Source organism: Peromyscus maniculatus, chromosome 5 (genome assembly GCF_049852395.1).
Source record: "Peromyscus maniculatus bairdii isolate BWxNUB_F1_BW_parent chromosome 5, HU_Pman_BW_mat_3.1, whole genome shotgun sequence".
Lineage (NCBI taxonomy): Eukaryota > Metazoa > Chordata > Mammalia > Rodentia > Cricetidae > Peromyscus > Peromyscus maniculatus.
Window position 1 is genome coordinate 40,442,256 of NC_134856.1, and position 16,444 is coordinate 40,458,699.

General features: G+C 48.1%; 1 protein-coding gene across 2 annotated transcripts in view; it reads left to right on the plus strand.

Annotated features, from left to right (window-relative positions):
• Wwp2 (WW domain containing E3 ubiquitin protein ligase 2) overlaps positions 1-16,444 on the plus strand; it is a 139,206-nt gene that overhangs the window by 43,687 nt on the left and 79,075 nt on the right. For both annotated transcript variants that reach the window (XM_006974134.4, XM_076572126.1), the window contains exons 5-6: positions 2,908-3,045; positions 6,096-6,192. In XM_006974134.4, the coding sequence (XP_006974196.1) occupies positions 2,908-3,045; positions 6,096-6,192 (235 nt within the window). The remainder of the gene's footprint in view (positions 1-2,907; positions 3,046-6,095; positions 6,193-16,444) is intronic.

Consider the following 16,444-nt stretch of genomic DNA (forward strand, 5'->3'; position numbering starts at 1 on the left):
CAGCCTGCTGAGTGCTGGTGTTACAGAGTGAACTAGTCCTGGCTAGGTTCCTTGATTTTAGGCAGTGCCTCCTAGGGTAGTAGAAAGAGTTGCTGGAAGAGAAAGGGTCTTTGTAGAGTCGTGAGTGTGGCTGTAAGGAGACCAGAGGGCCCCAGATGAGGTGGCGCAGGCTCCTGTTTATGACCAAGATTCCAATGTATGTTTCCCAGCCACACTTGGGCCTTTCCCCCTCGATGTGTGCGCCAGTCTGTCACTCAGTTGGCTAATGGTTTCTTTAGTCCCATTATACATTGTAAGGCTCCCTGGCTCAGTTTTTTTTTTTTTTTTTTTTTTTTTTTTAAATAATGGGGTGTACTGTTCTCAGTGGTTTAATTTTTTTAATAGCTTTGCCAATTAAAAAAAACTTTTCCAACTGTTTATTATGAAATGCACAAATGTACAGAATTAAAAGGGTGATGGAATAAACACCCAATGCCTTCCACCTTGATCCTCACGTGACATTTCACCACATCTGCTTTCTCTTCTGTGTGTGTGTGCGTGCGTGCGTGCGTGCGTGCGTGCGTGCGTGCGTGGAAGCCAGAGGAGTATGTCAGATGCTCTGATCCATCAATCTCCTTCCCTCACTCCTTTGAGACAGTGTCACTGAGCCTGGAGCAGACTAGTTGCCGACAAACTCCAGTCCCCACCCCGCGCAGTGCTGGGCGGACAGGAGTGCAGTCTCAGGTGGCTCTAACAAGTTTTTTTTAACTGTTGTTGTTATTATTATTTTTAAATTTTATGTGCATGGGTCTTTGGCCTGGATGTGTGTGTGTACCATGTGAGTGCCCAGTGCTCTTGGAGGCCAGAAGAGGGTGTTGGAACCACTGGAATCGGAGTTACAGATGGTCGTGAGCTGCCATGAGAGTGCTGGGAACTGAGCCCACGTCCTCTGCAAGAGCACCAAGTGCTCTTAACTGCTGAGCATCTCTCCAGCCCACATATCTGGCTCTTTTAATTTTAATTTTTTGTATGGTGCTGGGATCCAGCTCAGGTCCTCATGCTTGCACAGAACACACTCTTATCTGCCGCGCTGTCTCCCAACTCCTGTGTGCAGTGTTTTGTCGGAATTATTTGAAGGTAAACTGAATCTGTTACGACCTTCTTCTGGAAATGGCGGTCTGTTCTCCTGTAAAGCCACTTGGGATCTGTGCAGGTACTCTCACTGTCTGTTACACACCTCCCAAGTGTGTTCCAACAGGAGCTGGCCATGTGGCTCCCATTCATCTATAAGCCCTGCATTCCCTTGTGACGGTCATATAGCTTGGAAGGTTTTGTGGAGTTTGCAGCTGTAACCTAAAAAGTCCCAGAGAAAAGGCTAGTGACTATAAGAAAGTTCATGCTAGGTAGACTAAGGAATGCTGTACATTTTACCTCTCAATATGGACCCCCCACCATAAAATTATTTTGTTGCTACTTCATAACTATACTTTTCTACTGTTATGATTTGTTTTTTCCTTTAAATTATGTGCGTATGTTTGTGTCTGTGTGGGTATAGGTTGCCCATGGAGGCCAGGAGGGGGAGTCAGATCCCCTGGAGCTGGAGCTAAAAGTGGTTGTGAGCTGCCAGATATGAGTGAGAGGAATGGAACTCCATTCTGTGTATGAGTTGTGCCTGCTCATAACTGCTGAACCTTCTCTCCAGACCTTCTGTTAAGAATTTTCTTTTTGTTTTGTTTTTGTTTGTTTGTTTGTTTGTTTTTTCGAGACAGGGTTTCTGGATCTCACTCTGTAGACCAGGCTGGCTTCAAAACTCACAGAGATCCGCCTGCCTCTGCCTCCCGAGTGCTGGGATTAAAAGCATGCACCACCACTGCCCAGCTCTGTTAAGTTTTTAAAGGGGCTGGGTCTATCTTAGGTTAGAAGCTAGCTTTCGTTTTTCTGCCCATTGGGGAGAGGAATGATCCCCTGAAAATATTCAGATTTACTTCAGTGCTTATGAACACTCTATCCATAGACTACCTTGATCTAGAGCAATTGTTCTCAACCTGTGGGCCTCAGTTCCTTTGGGGGTGAACAATTCTTTCATAGGGGTCACCTAAGACCATTGGAAAATACAGATATTTACATTACAGTTTGTAACAGTAGCAAAATTACAGTTATGAAGTAGCAATGAAATAATTTGTGGTTGGGGTCACCACAACCTGAGGATCTGTATTAAAGGGTCGCAGCATCAGGAAGGTTGAGAACCACTGCTCTAGAGACAGGAACGATAGCTTATAACTGTAACCACAGTAACACATGAAGTGAAGTGCTGGCTGGGTGCAGGGCAGGTGAGGAGGGAGAATCTAGCATGAGGCGATTCCTTCCCAAACCCGTGGACATCTGCCTGCTGGCTCTCACTTTGTGACTGGTGAATGACCCTGAGATGGAGGCTCCAGCTCCCAGCTGGACCAAACTGAAGAGAAGTAAAGTGTTCATTGTGGATAGATACCCGCCCGATTGGAAGCTGTTGAGTGCACCCCGACTCAGGGCAGGTGGGCTGGGGTGTGCAGGGTGTTTCTCGTTCTGTCCTTCCTATGCGTAGCCGGGGTGTAGCGCCCCCCGTTTCTTCTGTGCCCCATTAGTAGCCTTGCTCCCTGTGGACTAGCTCGTCAGCAAGCACGCATAAGTCAGCAGTGTGAAGATGTCGCAGCTAACGTGGGTACAGTGTCTTGGGAAACAGTATGGGTTTCCCACTCGCCCAAGGTGAAGTTCATTACCGTTCCGCACGCGTTCCACCCCTTCTGCTTCTCATGCCACAGGACACGCTGGGAAGGGCGGGAAAGCACTTCGGGGAAGCCAGAGGAGGTGGAGTGGAGGCCTCTAATGGGCAGAGTCCTGACTGTGCATTTGACTTAGTCTGTCCATGTTGCGTTTTGTATCACACAGTGGAGAACACGCAACTGACCCTGAACCTGCAGACGGAGAACAAAGGCAGTGTTGTCTCTGGAGGAGAGCTGACAATTTTCCTGGATGGGCCAACTGTTGATCTGGGAAGCGTGCCTAATGGCAGTGCTGTGACAGACGGTGAGTGCCGCCCTGCTCCCCAGGCTGTGCCAGCGTAGGGGTGGGTAGACAGAGATGCTGAGACTGTTCTCTGCTAGCCGTCTTGGTTAGAATACTATTTAGCCAGCCCCGACTTTAGAGCTAGCTCTGCCTCTTCTTAGTCTCCCAGATCAAAACATGACGAGTTTTCAAGGACCAAAATAAATGTCACATCTCTGTGTGTGATTGTTTGGATTATTTGGCAGAGAAAAGCATCTTTTCATCCCATATGGGCCATGGAAATAAAACCTCTTTAACAAATGTGATTCTAGTTAAGTCTCTGGGGAGCTTGAGTGTGTTCCTATAAGACGGCGTTGGCTGGGGAGGAGCTGTGTAGCCTTGTGGAGACACAAACTGGCAAAACGGGCAGCTTAAGCAGGGGATAGTCAGTGTCCTGCTCTGACCCGAGAGTGTGGCCCGTTGGTAGTTGGTTCCGTTTGATCTAGTCTGAATTAGTCACTTCCGGGTCCAGCAGGAAGTGATCTCATGGAGTCTGAGGTCTGAAGTGGGTTGTTTCCCTCTCCTTTTTCTCATTAAATATTTTGTTAGGTGTGATGTAAGATGGAACTTCTGAGATTAAGCAGACTTTCTGTAGCGTCGGGTGAAGTGTGAACTCCCAGTTCAAAGGCAGGGTCGCATCTCAGTGGTTGGGAAGAACTTAGCTGTTGAGAAGAGTCTGCTCTGGGCCTGGAGGGATGGCTTCACCGTGGGAAGCACTGGCTGCTCCTGCTGAGGACCTGGGTTTGGTTTCCAGCACCCACATAGCACCTCACAATCATCCATAAATCCAGTTCCATGGACTGATACCTTCTTCTGATCTCCACCACATCAGGCACACATGGTACACAGACATACATGCAGGCAAAATAACTACATTAACAAATAAATAAATCTTACCCTTCCCCCACTAAAAGACAAAACAAAACAAGACAGCCTTGCACTGGGCTGAGCTTTGCTTAAGGTATTTTTGGTGTGTCTCTTTTTTGTTTCTTTGTTTTTGAGTCTGTTATTGTTTTGTGTGCTTTAACATGGGCGAGCATCCGTCTCTCATTGATTCCTTCAGTTGTATGTAATTGAATACCTGGTATATACTAGGTCTTAATCCAGGCGCTGGCCACATGACAGTGGGCAAAACTCACAACTCCTTGAAGTTTCTGACCTACTGGCAGTGGGGGAGGGAGAGGGAGACATCCAGTGAGTAAGTACAGAAATAAGCACCTAAGTGTCAGCGTGACAGGACCTCTGACAGAGAGGGCAGGATGGTCTGAGATTCCTGTAATCTGAGGGGACCTCATCAAAACGAGGGAGGTGTTTTCAGGAAGTTGAGACCTGGACGATGAGTTCAGACAGTGGCAGAAAGGAGTGGGTGGGTCTGTGATGAAAACAGAGTGGTTGGGGTGGCTGGATTCTGGGGAGCAGCAAGGTAAGTAAGGGTGGAGAGGTGGGTCTAACTCCGAGCACGACACCTCAGAGCCCATGGTCAGGATGGTGAACATTACCCTGAGAAACAGAAGGCTGCCCAAGGATGTTGTTTTCCCTCCTCTGTCTTCAGGGTGTCCTTATATAACCTCTGCTGTCCTGGAACTCCCTGTGTGGACCATGTCAGCCTTGAATTCATAGAGATCCACCTGCCTCTGCTTCTCAAAGGTGTGCGTCACCATGCCTGGCTTCTGCTGTTTTTGTTTGCTTGTTTGCGTGTTTTTTGTTTTTTTAGACAGGATCTCACTATGTAGCTCTAGCTGACCTAGAACTCACTATGTAGACCAGACTGGCCTCAAATTCACAGAGACCCATCCGATTAAAGACCAGTGCTACCTCAGCTGGCCTCCTTTTTAAAACATTTTGTTATTACATTAAGAAAATTTATCGTGTGGGACAAATGTGTGGAGGTCCCAGGACAACTTGTGGGAACTGACTCTGTCTGAGGGATCTGGGCGTTGAACCCAGGTTGTCAGGCGTGGTGACAAGTGCCACAATTCTGGCAGAGCTATCTCTCTGGTGCGCGCTATTTTTTGTTTTCTTCACTCATACAGAGTATTGGTTACATAAGGCCATTTTCTTTTTTTTTTTTTTTTTCCAGAGCTGAGGACCGAACCCAGGGCCTTGTGCTTGCTAGGCAAGCGCTCTACCACTGAGCTAAATCCCCAACCCCTCATAAGGCCATTTTCATGAGCATGTATAATGTCTTTTTTGCACTCTCTACCCCCATGCTCCTTCACCTGCTCCTCACCATTTTCTAGTTAGTTCCTTTGTTCCCAGCCTTTCACTTCTACCTTTATGTTGCATATATATGCATACTTTTAAACATTGATTTTCATTTTTTGTGGAATATGTGTGTGTATGCCACATGTGTGTAGGTGCCCCCAGAGTACAGAAGGAGAGACTCTAAGCTTGAATTATAGATGGTTGTGAGCCATTTGATGTGGGTGCTAGGAATCAAACTCTTGTCCTCTGGGAGCAACAATTGTTCTTAACCACTGAACCATCTTGACAGTTCCATATATGCATGATTTTCTGTTTGTTTGTTTGTTTTTGGGATAAGATCTTAATGTATTGTCAGGCTGGCCTTGAACTCATTGTCACCCAAACTCACTCACTGGGATATACTGTCTGAGCCTCAAGTAGTCATTGGAAAACCTTTTAGGTGAGAGTGACATCATCTATTTTGGCTTTGCAAGCTCTGTTTGCACTGTGGAAAATGCCCCCATTTTGTGTGCTCACTTGGTCCTACCTTTGAGAGGTGGGAGTTCATCTGGTGGATACGGCAGTCTACCTGTTAGTGTCTGGGATGTTCTTGAGTATATTGGAGAAAAGACATTGCTTTCTAGGTTTGGGTTCCATCTGTGTCATCTCACATGATTGTCTCTACTCCACAAGGAGTAGTTTGTTGGGTGCCTACAGCTGCCAAGATGTCCCTGTCCCATCATGGTGGGTAACTCCTCAGATCCAGAGCGAGTTCTCTGCCTGGTGGCCAGCTCTCCAACAAGGGCTGAATTTCTCAACATTTCTGTCTTGTCTTGTGATTGATCCAGGCTCACAGCCCCCCTCGAGAGAAGCCAGCGGGACTGCTATAGCTCCAGAGACTCGGCACCAGCCCCCCAGTACAAACTGCTTTGGTGGCAGATCTCGGTAGGTACCTCCTGTTGGTTATGGCCCTGGGAAGGTGCTTGAAGCTATGGAAAACACACATTTAGAACCTTGAAATTTTCTAATCCCTGATTTGGTCTGCTAAGGGGTTCTTGGGGGAGTACAGTGCTCTGCATTCTTAGGAGAGTCAGCAGTAGACTGACAAAGATTGGGGCTGACCAGGTTGGCATTCGGGTAAGAGAAGACCTGTTGACTAGACCTTGACCTTCTCTTACCCATCAGGGGCTGTGGTGGTCCCAATGCATGGAGAACATGGTTCTTTGGATGGAAACTTTCTGACTGCATTTCTCTTTTGGGGGGTGGCTGATGGTTCTCATTTTCATGTTGGTTAAAACCTTCTATGCTGAGGGTCTGAGCTCATTTACACTTGTTATGCTTATTGAGAATGATGTGATTCTGCTTACTATTCCTTCTTATACCTGAATTTGAGCTCTAAACTCATTTCCATGGCAACTGAATTCCTAGGCAAGAGAATAGTTTTAAATGTTTTGGATAGATGGTGGTGGTGATGGAGGAGGAAGAGGAGGAGGGGAGGAGGAGGAGGAGGAGGATGTGTTTAGTGTTTATTGCAATGTACAAAATCCCCAGACATTTTCAGAAAGAGAATCTTATGAATGTAGTTTGTGAATATTATCTTCTTACAGTAGGAAAATTGCTGTTAGAAATCTTCCCATGCAAATCCCAGAGGGTACAGAATAATGCTTTTGGGAAATAGAATTGTGTTCCAGCCAGTGTCCACAGCATCTGACAGATCCCCTTGAGGGCAGAGGTCAGCTTCGTAATTGGTTTGTTTGTGGCTTTATGAGGTTCAGGTGACCAGAACTTGTTGGCAAGAGAGAGAGGATGTTTGGACCTTTGCCTTTGAGACCCTGGTTTCTCTAGATGCTGAGATGCCGCTTCTCTGTTCTCATTTCTCCTGGTTTGTCTAAGGTGTCACCTCAATTGAAGACCAGTCACATTTTCTGTGACTTGCTGTGCTAGATGGCTTGTGAGATGTAATATATACAGGATTAGGACCTGTAATGTGTTTGGCAAGTATTATATTAACAAAAGAATGATCCAGAACTGGAGGGAACAGAATCTCTTCAGTGGTGACTAGCTCGAGCAGGGATGCCTCAGCATTTCTCCCTTCCAAAACTGGTTTCTTTTCTTTAGTGCTTAGTAACTACTTCCTTGTTTTTTTCTTTTAGCTGGACTTGGAAGCTTTGGGTCAGACACACTGATACCACTTAACTTGAGGCTCAAAGGATGCCTCAAGCATGAGCCTTGCAAACATGAGGACCTCAGTTTAATTCCAGCACCCTCATAAAAGTTCTGGGCGTGGTGTTACTTGTAATCTCAGTAGTGAGGACCAGCTGAAACAGGAGGTCTCTGACCAGCCAGCCTAGCCTACCTTGGGAGCTTCAGGCTAGTGGAAGACCCTGTTTTAAAAGAGGTATAAAGCATTCTGGAAGTTATTCTCTGGCCTTCACACATATGTATCTGCACACGTGCACCTGCACACATGAACATGTACACATTCAAAAAAGAGAAGAGGCTAGATTAGATTCTGTAATCTCTTTTCTCTCCCCTCCCTCCCTCCCTCCCTCCCTCCCTCCCTCCCTCCCTCCCTCCCTCCCTCCCTCCCTCCCTCCCTTCCTTTCTCCCTCCCTCCCTCCCTCCCTCCCTCCCTCCCTCCCTCCCTCCCTCCCTCCCTCCCTCCCTCCCTCCCTCCCTTCCTTCCTGACAGGAACTCATATATCAAAGGCTGGCCTTGAGCTCCTAATCCTCCTGCCTTTTACCTCCCAAGTGTGGAAAATGCACATATATGTTCACCACATCTGGATTAGCAATGCCTTTCCATTTGTTTGTTTGGCTTTTGGTTTTTCCAGACAGAGTGTAGCCTTGTTTATTCTGGAACTTGCTCTGTAGACCAGGCTGGCCTCGAACTCAGAGATCCGCCTGTCTCTGCCTCCCGAGTGCTGGATTAAAGGCGTGTGATACTACCACCACCCGGCTAGAGTGCCACAGTTTTCACGTGGAGGTCAGAGGCTAATTTGCCGGAGTAAATTCTCTTTCACCATATGGGTTCTGGGGATCTAACTCATGTCACCAGGCTTGGTAACAAGTGCTTTAGCTTGCTGAGCCATCTCACCAACCTGGACAAATACCTTTTTAATGGATACATGCATAGGTAAAAGTATAAAAACTTGGTGAGAAAAGCAAGGCTCAAAGGTATATACTTGTAGTCCCAGCCACTTGGAAGGTTGAGACAGTCAGATTACTGGAGCCAGAAATTTGAGGCCAGCCTGAGCAATATAGGGAGACTGTGCTTCAATAAAGACAAGTAAAATAAAATGGATGGGAAAAATAATCTTGAATTCAAGAGAATGGTTGATTTTGGCTCAAGGACATAGGAATAAGAAAGGCTGCAAAGAAAGTATGCCTAACATCATGCTGTTTCTTAGCCTGTGTGGTCATTTCTGAATGTTCCTCTTTTTCTTAAACACTGACGATGTGTTGTACATTTTCCTAGGCTTACGGGTATATTTCACAATACAATAACTGAATAAAAAGTACCACCTGCCACCCTAAGGAAACTGAGCCCCAGGGCTACTGGGGCTGAATTATTGTATGTTCTTCAAGACAGACTTCAGATTCCCAAAGGTTCTGTAATAGCTACCTACATAACCTGGTTTCCTGTGTAACAGGTTAGCAAGTATTTCTAAGGGGATGCTCCATGCTGGCCTCTTAGGAAATCTAGCCCCCAACCCCCCCCCACCCCCCCCACCCCCCCCCCCCACCCCCCGAGTTTCTTTGTGCAGCCCTGGCTGTCCTGGAACTCATTCTGTAGACCAGGGTGGCCTCAAACTCAGAGATCTGCCTGCCTCTGCCTCCTGCTAGGACAAAAGGCCAGCACCACCTTAGTCTTACAATCTCAGACCTCAGAGTTCAATGGGGGCACAGAGTCCAGGTGAAAGCCTGCCCCCTCCAGGTAACTTCAGGGCCTACTTAATCTTGGTGGCCTGAGAGGGCTGGTCACAGAGTCGGGAAGGTTGGGCTCAGGTTGGCAAGGACTCCCATGTCCCTGGTGCTGTGCACCATCGTTCAGGGCCCCATGCAGGGTCTTTATAGTGAGTTTAATCTTAGTGGTGGGAGAGAGTTTCATGGAGCAGACAGATGCATGCAAGAGAGGGGACCAGTAATGATTGCAGGTGCAAGGCTGAGCATTGTGGGCTGGGGGTTCCTCCTTTGTCCAGACATTCAGGACATGCCACATGATCCTAGGAGCTAAGGAGACCCAACGATAGATGTGTATGGAGGGGAGAGGAACCCAATGGAAGGGTCTGTACTGGAACTGGCTGCCTTCGTTGGGCTTCCCTGTGGGTTAGCAATGGTTGTGAAATTCCAGGCTGAAGTTGGAAAGCCGGGCTTGTCTGGATTCTCATTGTGGTTTGCTGTTTCTTGGTCACCTGTGATCCTCTCTTTTCTTTCTTCCTCTCTGTTGTATGAGGTGAGTGATGGCAGAGGAAATCCAGCCAACAGTACTGTCTGCGTGGGGCCCTTTCTTTCCTGGCCCAGCCTTGTGGGGCCCTCTGACATGAATGCCGGCTTCTGCTGGAAGGTCTGTGAAGGTTCCATAGACGAGGAAATGAGACAAAAAAAGAAAGTGTCTCTATTTACTTCTAGCTTCATAAAGTTGCTGTTTTTCCTCTCCAGTGTTAGGGACGGAATGGTTTATGTATTCTAGGCAGGTGCTCTGCTATTGATCTAAATGTACCCCTGCTGCCCGCCATCTTTTTAAATTTTAATTTATTTTATTTGAGATAGAGTCTCACCAAGTTATCTAAGTTGACCTTCAACTCACTCTTGTAGCTGGGACTGACCTTGAACTTGTGATCCTCCTGCCTCAGCCTCCCAAATAGTTGGGATTACAGGCCTGTGTTACCAGGCATGGTGGAGCTTCTCATTAATAGGTCTTTATAAGGGGACTTGGTTAGGAAGCTGGGTATGTGGGCTCAGTTTGTTGTCCTTTATTATGTGTATATCTGGTTGTTTTCTGATCTGGGAGCTGAACCTAGAGCCTTGGGCATGTCAGGCAAGCACGCTAGCATCCAGCTCTACCCCCAGCACTCCATACGCACACGTGTGTGAGGGATGGAGAGCTGAAGGCCTTGAGTTTGCCCAGCTCCTTCCAGCTAACTTTAGTTCACATCTGCATTTGAACATGTTCCTCCCAGTGACGTTCTTACTGTGACCGTTTTGGGACCTCCTTGTAATGGTTTTCCGTCTCCCTCTGTGACACTTCTTTTGTGCCTTGCTATGACGAAAACCTCTTAGATTTATTAGCTCCCTTGCCTTGGCATTAGTAGCCTTCCCCCCACCCCCCACCCCGACCCCAGATTGAGGAGCTGTATTCTGGGAAGCCTTTACAGCCCAGAGTCTCTGGTGAGCTCTGACTAGCTCACGGGCTGTGTCTGCAGACAGCGGATCCCAGAACAGAAAGACAAATAAATAAACTTGGGCGGGTGAGTCTGCTGGGAAGCCCTGGGGGGGGGGGGGCAGGGGAGACTAGGGAAGCAAGGCTGACAGGGGAGAGGGACTCTGGGAGTCGAGCCTTCGGGCACTGGGCATCCTTCCAGTTATTGCTGGCTATTGCTGTCCTTCTTCCATGGCACTGACCAAAGCTGACCTGGAGATGTTACCCTGCCAGCCTGAAATGGAGGTTAGCACCTTTCTGCTTCCCTGAAATGTGCCTACAGTCTCATTAGTGTTGCTGGGAGGAGAAAGGAACACATATAAACCCATTTCATCATTCAGTGGCAACAGACACAGTCCCGCTTCCAGGGAGTCTGCAGGTTGTCTTCTGAGCAGTTGAGACTATGAACCGCGTCTAGGGCATTTTCCAAAGTAATTATGGAGATTAGTACCATCTAAATATGCATATTGATGCACTGATTACCTATTAATAAAAGGGAATTACTGTACATTCACTTACTTGTATCTGTTTATTTCATAGCTAGCTGTTGGCGTTTCCTCTGTAGGATAGGAGCCAAGGGAGAGGTGATGTGTCCCAGCAGCTGAGTAGATGTAAGAGTTAGGAAGCCTGCTCTCTGCGGTGAACACACTGAAAGCCAAGCTCACAGTAGTCATGGCGACGGAAAGGTGGAAAGGCACAGTATCTGATACTAAGGACTCTGCAGCAGGACCCTAGGCAACAATCACAAGTACCCATAGTGTGCACACGCCCAAGTGCTGGTGAACACACCTGCACACCCAGAGTGCTGGTGTGTGCACAGGCGAGAGTGAAGTGTGTAAAGATAGCGTGAAGGCGTTTGCTGGCCCAGTGAAACGGGGTGGGGCCGTCTACAAGTAGAGTGTTCTGTACCACAAAGCAGGGAAAGTGAGAGAGCCTGGCTCACTGGGACGGCAGTCCTTTAGTTATGATGACGTGTACCATGTACCTCAATCCAGCCGCCAGCTGCTTTTGTCTGTTTGTTCTTGTAAAAGCCTTTTGTAGAGAGGAGCCCAGGTGACACATTGTCGCTCAGAGGCCATTGTTTCTGCTAGGCCTCTGGCTCGGTGGTGTTCGCTCTGTGGGTTTTGACAAATTCGGGGTGTCTAGCCACCGGTCCGGGCACACGCACAGGGGCCTCTGGCCTCCCTGCTCCCTCTGACCCTGGCTCTGGCCCCTGATTGTCTTCGTGTTTTTTCCTTTTCTAGAATTCTGCTCACTGTGGAGCTGTTTTCAGTTTAGTTTCATTGACTTGGAATACAGTTAATTTCTGTTGAGTTCTGAGTAGTATTCCATCGTCTGGATCCAGCACGTTTTATTTATCTCTGGGCTGAAGTGTGCTTTAGTTAGTCCTGAATTTACTAACTATGAACAGAGCTGCAGTTGGTATCGGCTTCTCATCAGTGCAGCCATATTATACCAGAACTTTCCGGGAAGGGGGGCTGGGAGTCTTCCATCCCTGGGGGAGAGGAGCTACATGGGAATGCCTGGTACAGTACATTTAAGACTAAAATCAGAAACCAATTGAGAGGATTTCTTCTCCTTGTAGAAATTTATATTTTACCTTTTTTTTTTGCTTGTTTTGTTTTATGATTTAGGGTTTTCTTGTTTTGTTTTGTTTGTTTGTTTTTGTTTTTCTAGACAGGGTTTTTCTGTGTAGCCCTGGCTGTCCTGGAACTTGTTCTGTAGACCAGGCTAGCCTGGAACTCAAGATCCTCCTGAGTGCTGAGATTAAAGGTGTGAGCTACCACCCCCTGGCTGACTCTTAATAGTTTTAAGCCTCCACAGTCTAGAGCCAGGCAAGCCTCCATATGAAGACACGCAACCCTGACTAAAAACTAAACCTAGTCCAAACCATTGGATGTCACCATTTCAGCTGCTAGCTTCTTGTCTAGAATCTGTGTGGGCCTCAGTTCTCATCCGTCTCTGGCACATAGCTGCCACAGCCACAGACTCCTAGCCTCAGAAAGCAAGAGGATTTTTTTTTTTTTTTTTAAAGAATTGAATGAGGACTGGGCCTGAGCAGTGGAGAATAGAGACAGAAAAAATACTTCAAGCTACCTAGGAGGTCTAATCATGGAGGAGACTGGAGGACGAGGGGGATAGAGGGGACTCTGGGGCTCTTAAACTGTGGTGTCATCCTCAGAGGAAAGGAACCGCAGAGAGGGTGTGTGTCACGTCCCCTGCAGTGTTGGCTCTGGTGCTGGGCAGGCTCCCTGGAGTCCTGCTGCCTGGCTGTGGGAAAGGAGGGAGAAGAATGGAGGCCAAACTTCAGAGACACGGACTCAACACTGTGTTCTTTTTTAACATGTTCATTTATTATTATTATTTTTTTATTTTGTGTGCATTGGGGTTTTGCCTGCACAAATGTCTATGTGAGAGTGTTTGATCCTCTGGGACTGAAGTTATAGACAGTTGTGAGCTGCCATTGGGTGCTTTGCAAGCCAGGTCCTTTGGAAGAGCAGGCAGTGTTCTTAACTGCTGAGCCACCTTTCTGGCCCCAAACACCGTTCTTGGGCATGGACAACAGGCCAAGATAAAGGTGACCACAGTTAGAATGCAGGACTGATATTCTAGGACTTCTCAGACCTAGAAATTTGTGGCTAAAAGGGGAGTTCTAGAGAGAAGCCAGTGAAAAGAGCACAGGTCTTGGAGGAATGGCTCTTTAGTTAAAACTCGGGCAGCTTGGTGTGTGTGGAAGGTGTGAGCAGGGCTGACAGCAGAGAGAGAGAGAGAGAGAGCAGACGTGGATGGTGAGAGAGAGAGAGAGAGAGCAGCCGTGGATGGTGAGAGAGAGAGAGAGAGCAGACGTGGATGGTGAGAGAGAGAGAGAGAGCAGACGTGGATGGTGAGAGAGAGAGAGAGAGAGCAGCCGTGGATGGTGAGAGAGAGAGAGAGAGAGAGCAGACGTGGATGGTGAGAGAGAGAGCAGACGTGGATGCTGAGAGAGAGCAGACGTGGATGGTGAGAGAGAGAGAGAGAGCAGACGTGGATGGTGAGAGAGAGAGAGAGAGAGCAGCCGTGGATGGTGAGAGAGAGAGAGAGAGAGAGCAGACGTGGATGGTGAGAGAGAGAGCAGACGTGGATGGTGAGAGAGAGAGAGCAGGACGTGGATGGTGAGAGAGAGAGCAGACGTGGATGGTGAGAGAGAGAGCAGACGTGGATGGTGAGAGAGAGAGAGAGAGCAGACGTGGATGGTGAGAGAGAGAGAGAGAGCAGACGTGGATGGTGAGAGAGAGAGCAGACGTGGATGGTGAGAGAGAGAGAGAGAGCAGACGTGGATGGTGAGAGAGAGAGAGAGAGAGAGCAGACGTGGATGGTGAGAGAGAGAGAGAGAGCAGACGTGGATGGTGAGAGAGAGAGAGAGAGCAGACGTGGATGGTGAGAGAGAGAGCAGACGTGGATGGTGAGAGAGAGAGAGAGAGCAGACGTGGATGGTGAGAGAGAGAGAGAGAGCAGCCGTGGATGGTGAGAGAGAGAGAGAGAGAGAGCAGACGTGGATGGTGAGAGAGAGAGAGAGAGAGCAGGCGTGGATGCTGAGAGAGAGAGCAGACGTGGATGGTGAGAGAGAGAGCAGACGTGGATGGTGAGAGAGAGAGCAGACGTGGATGGTGAGAGAGAGAGCAGGCGTGGATGCTGAGAGAGAGAGCAGACGTGGATGCTGAGAGAGAGAGAGAGAGCAGACGTGGATGCTGAGAGAGAGAGAGAGAGCAGACGTGGATGGTGAGAGAGAGAGAGAGCAGACGTGGATGCTGAGAGAGAGAGCAGACGTGGATGGTGAGAGAGAGAGAGAGCAGCTGTGGATGGTAAGAGAGAGAGAGAGAGCAGCCGTGGATGCTGAGAGAGAGAGCAGCCGTGGATGGTGAGAGAGAGAGAGAGAGCAGACGTGGATGGTGAGAGAGAGAGCAGCCGTGGATGGTGAGAGAGAGAGAGAGAGCAGACGTGGATGGTGAGAGAGAGAGAGAGAGCAGACGTGGATGGTGAGAGAGAGAGAGAGAGAGCAGCCGTGGATGCTGAGAGAGAGAGAGAGAGCAGCCGTGGATGGTGAGAGAGAGAGAGAGAGCAGACGTGGATGGTGAGAGAGAGAGAGAGAGAGCAGACGTGGATGGTAAGAGAGAGAGAGAGCAGACGTGGATGGTGAGAGAGAGAGAGAGAGCAGACGTGGATGGTGAGAGAGAGAGAGCAGACGTGGATGGTGAGAGAGAGAGAGCAGACGTGGATGGTGAGAGAGAGAGAGCAGACGTGGATGGTGAGAGAGAGAGCAGACGTGGATGCTGAGAGAGAGAGCAGCCGTGGATGGTGAGAGAGAGAGAGAGAGAGCAGCCGTGGATGGTAAGAGAGAGAGAGAGAGCAGACGTGGATGGTGAGAGAGAGAGAGAGCAGACGTGGATGGTGAGAGAGAGAGAGAGCAGGACGTGGATGGTGAGAGAGAGAGAGCAGACGTGGATGGTGAGAGAGAGAGCAGACGTGGATGGTGAGAGAGAGAGAGCAGACGTGGATGGTGAGAGAGAGAGAGAGAGCAGACGTGGATGGTGAGAGAGAGAGAGAGCAGCCTGGCAGGCACCGGTGGTGGAGCCTCCTGTGTGTGCTGAGGTCAGACCCTCCAGTGGGCTGCTGGAGCTGCAGAGCTCCCTGGAAAGGACCAAGGGTAATGGAGGTGGTAATTCGGGGTTTGGTTTAGTGACTGTCTTTGTGATGCCCAACTTAATAGCCTAAGTAGAGTGACTCCTTTCAAATGCTAAAACAGTTCAATATTTGAGGCTCCCCCCCCATTTTGTAATGGATAAAGGTAGCTATAGGACTAAAACCTGGGATTTATTTATTTATTTATTTTTTAAAGATTTATTTATTTATTATGTATACAGAAGAGGGCATCAGACCTCATTACAGATGGTTGTGAGCCACCATGTAGGTGCTGGGAATTGAACTCAGGACCTCTGGAAGAGCAGTTGGTACTCTTAACCTCTAAGCCATCTCTCCAGCCCATAAAACCTGGAATTTATATCACTTGACGGTTTCATGAAGTTATATACCCTTATAGAAATTTAGCAAAGACACTGGTCTCAGAATTCTTTGTGCCTGCCATCGTTACTCTCTGTTTATTTATTAATGTGCCTCCCTCTGGCATCTGCCTCCTGCATCTATCAATGTTACAGTCACCCTAACCTCCTCCTGCTGCCTACTTCGTAATACCAGGACTCAGTCCTTTCCATAAACACTCTGTACCTCAGATTCGCTGGTGGGAATCTCAGAGCATTCCTTTTTCTTTTTCTAATTTCATTGAACTTTATTATTTTAAACACCATGGTGGCATATGCCTATAATCCCAGTGCTTGGGAGGGTAAGGCCATCGTGAGTACCTAGTAAGACTTGTTGTATTGCCTCTTCTCAAAAGTTTGATTTATGCAAAAAACTGTCAATGTATTCCATAAAAGTGGAGGACAGTAATACATTGGCCATTCAAGAGAGGAATCATGGTAACCTTTGAGCAAAGATTCGAGGAGACAACTCCAGTTCCAGGGGGTGTGATGCTCTTCTTGCCTCCACAGACATCAGGCACACATGTGGTACACAGACATACATACATCACAAACATCCATACACACATTTTTTTAAAAAGGAAGGTGACACCTTGGTAGAAACCCATTAAAAACAACAACAACAACAGTATTATAGCCGGGCGGTGGTGGTGCATGCCTTTAATCCCAGCACTTGGGAGGCAGAGCCAGGCGGATCTCT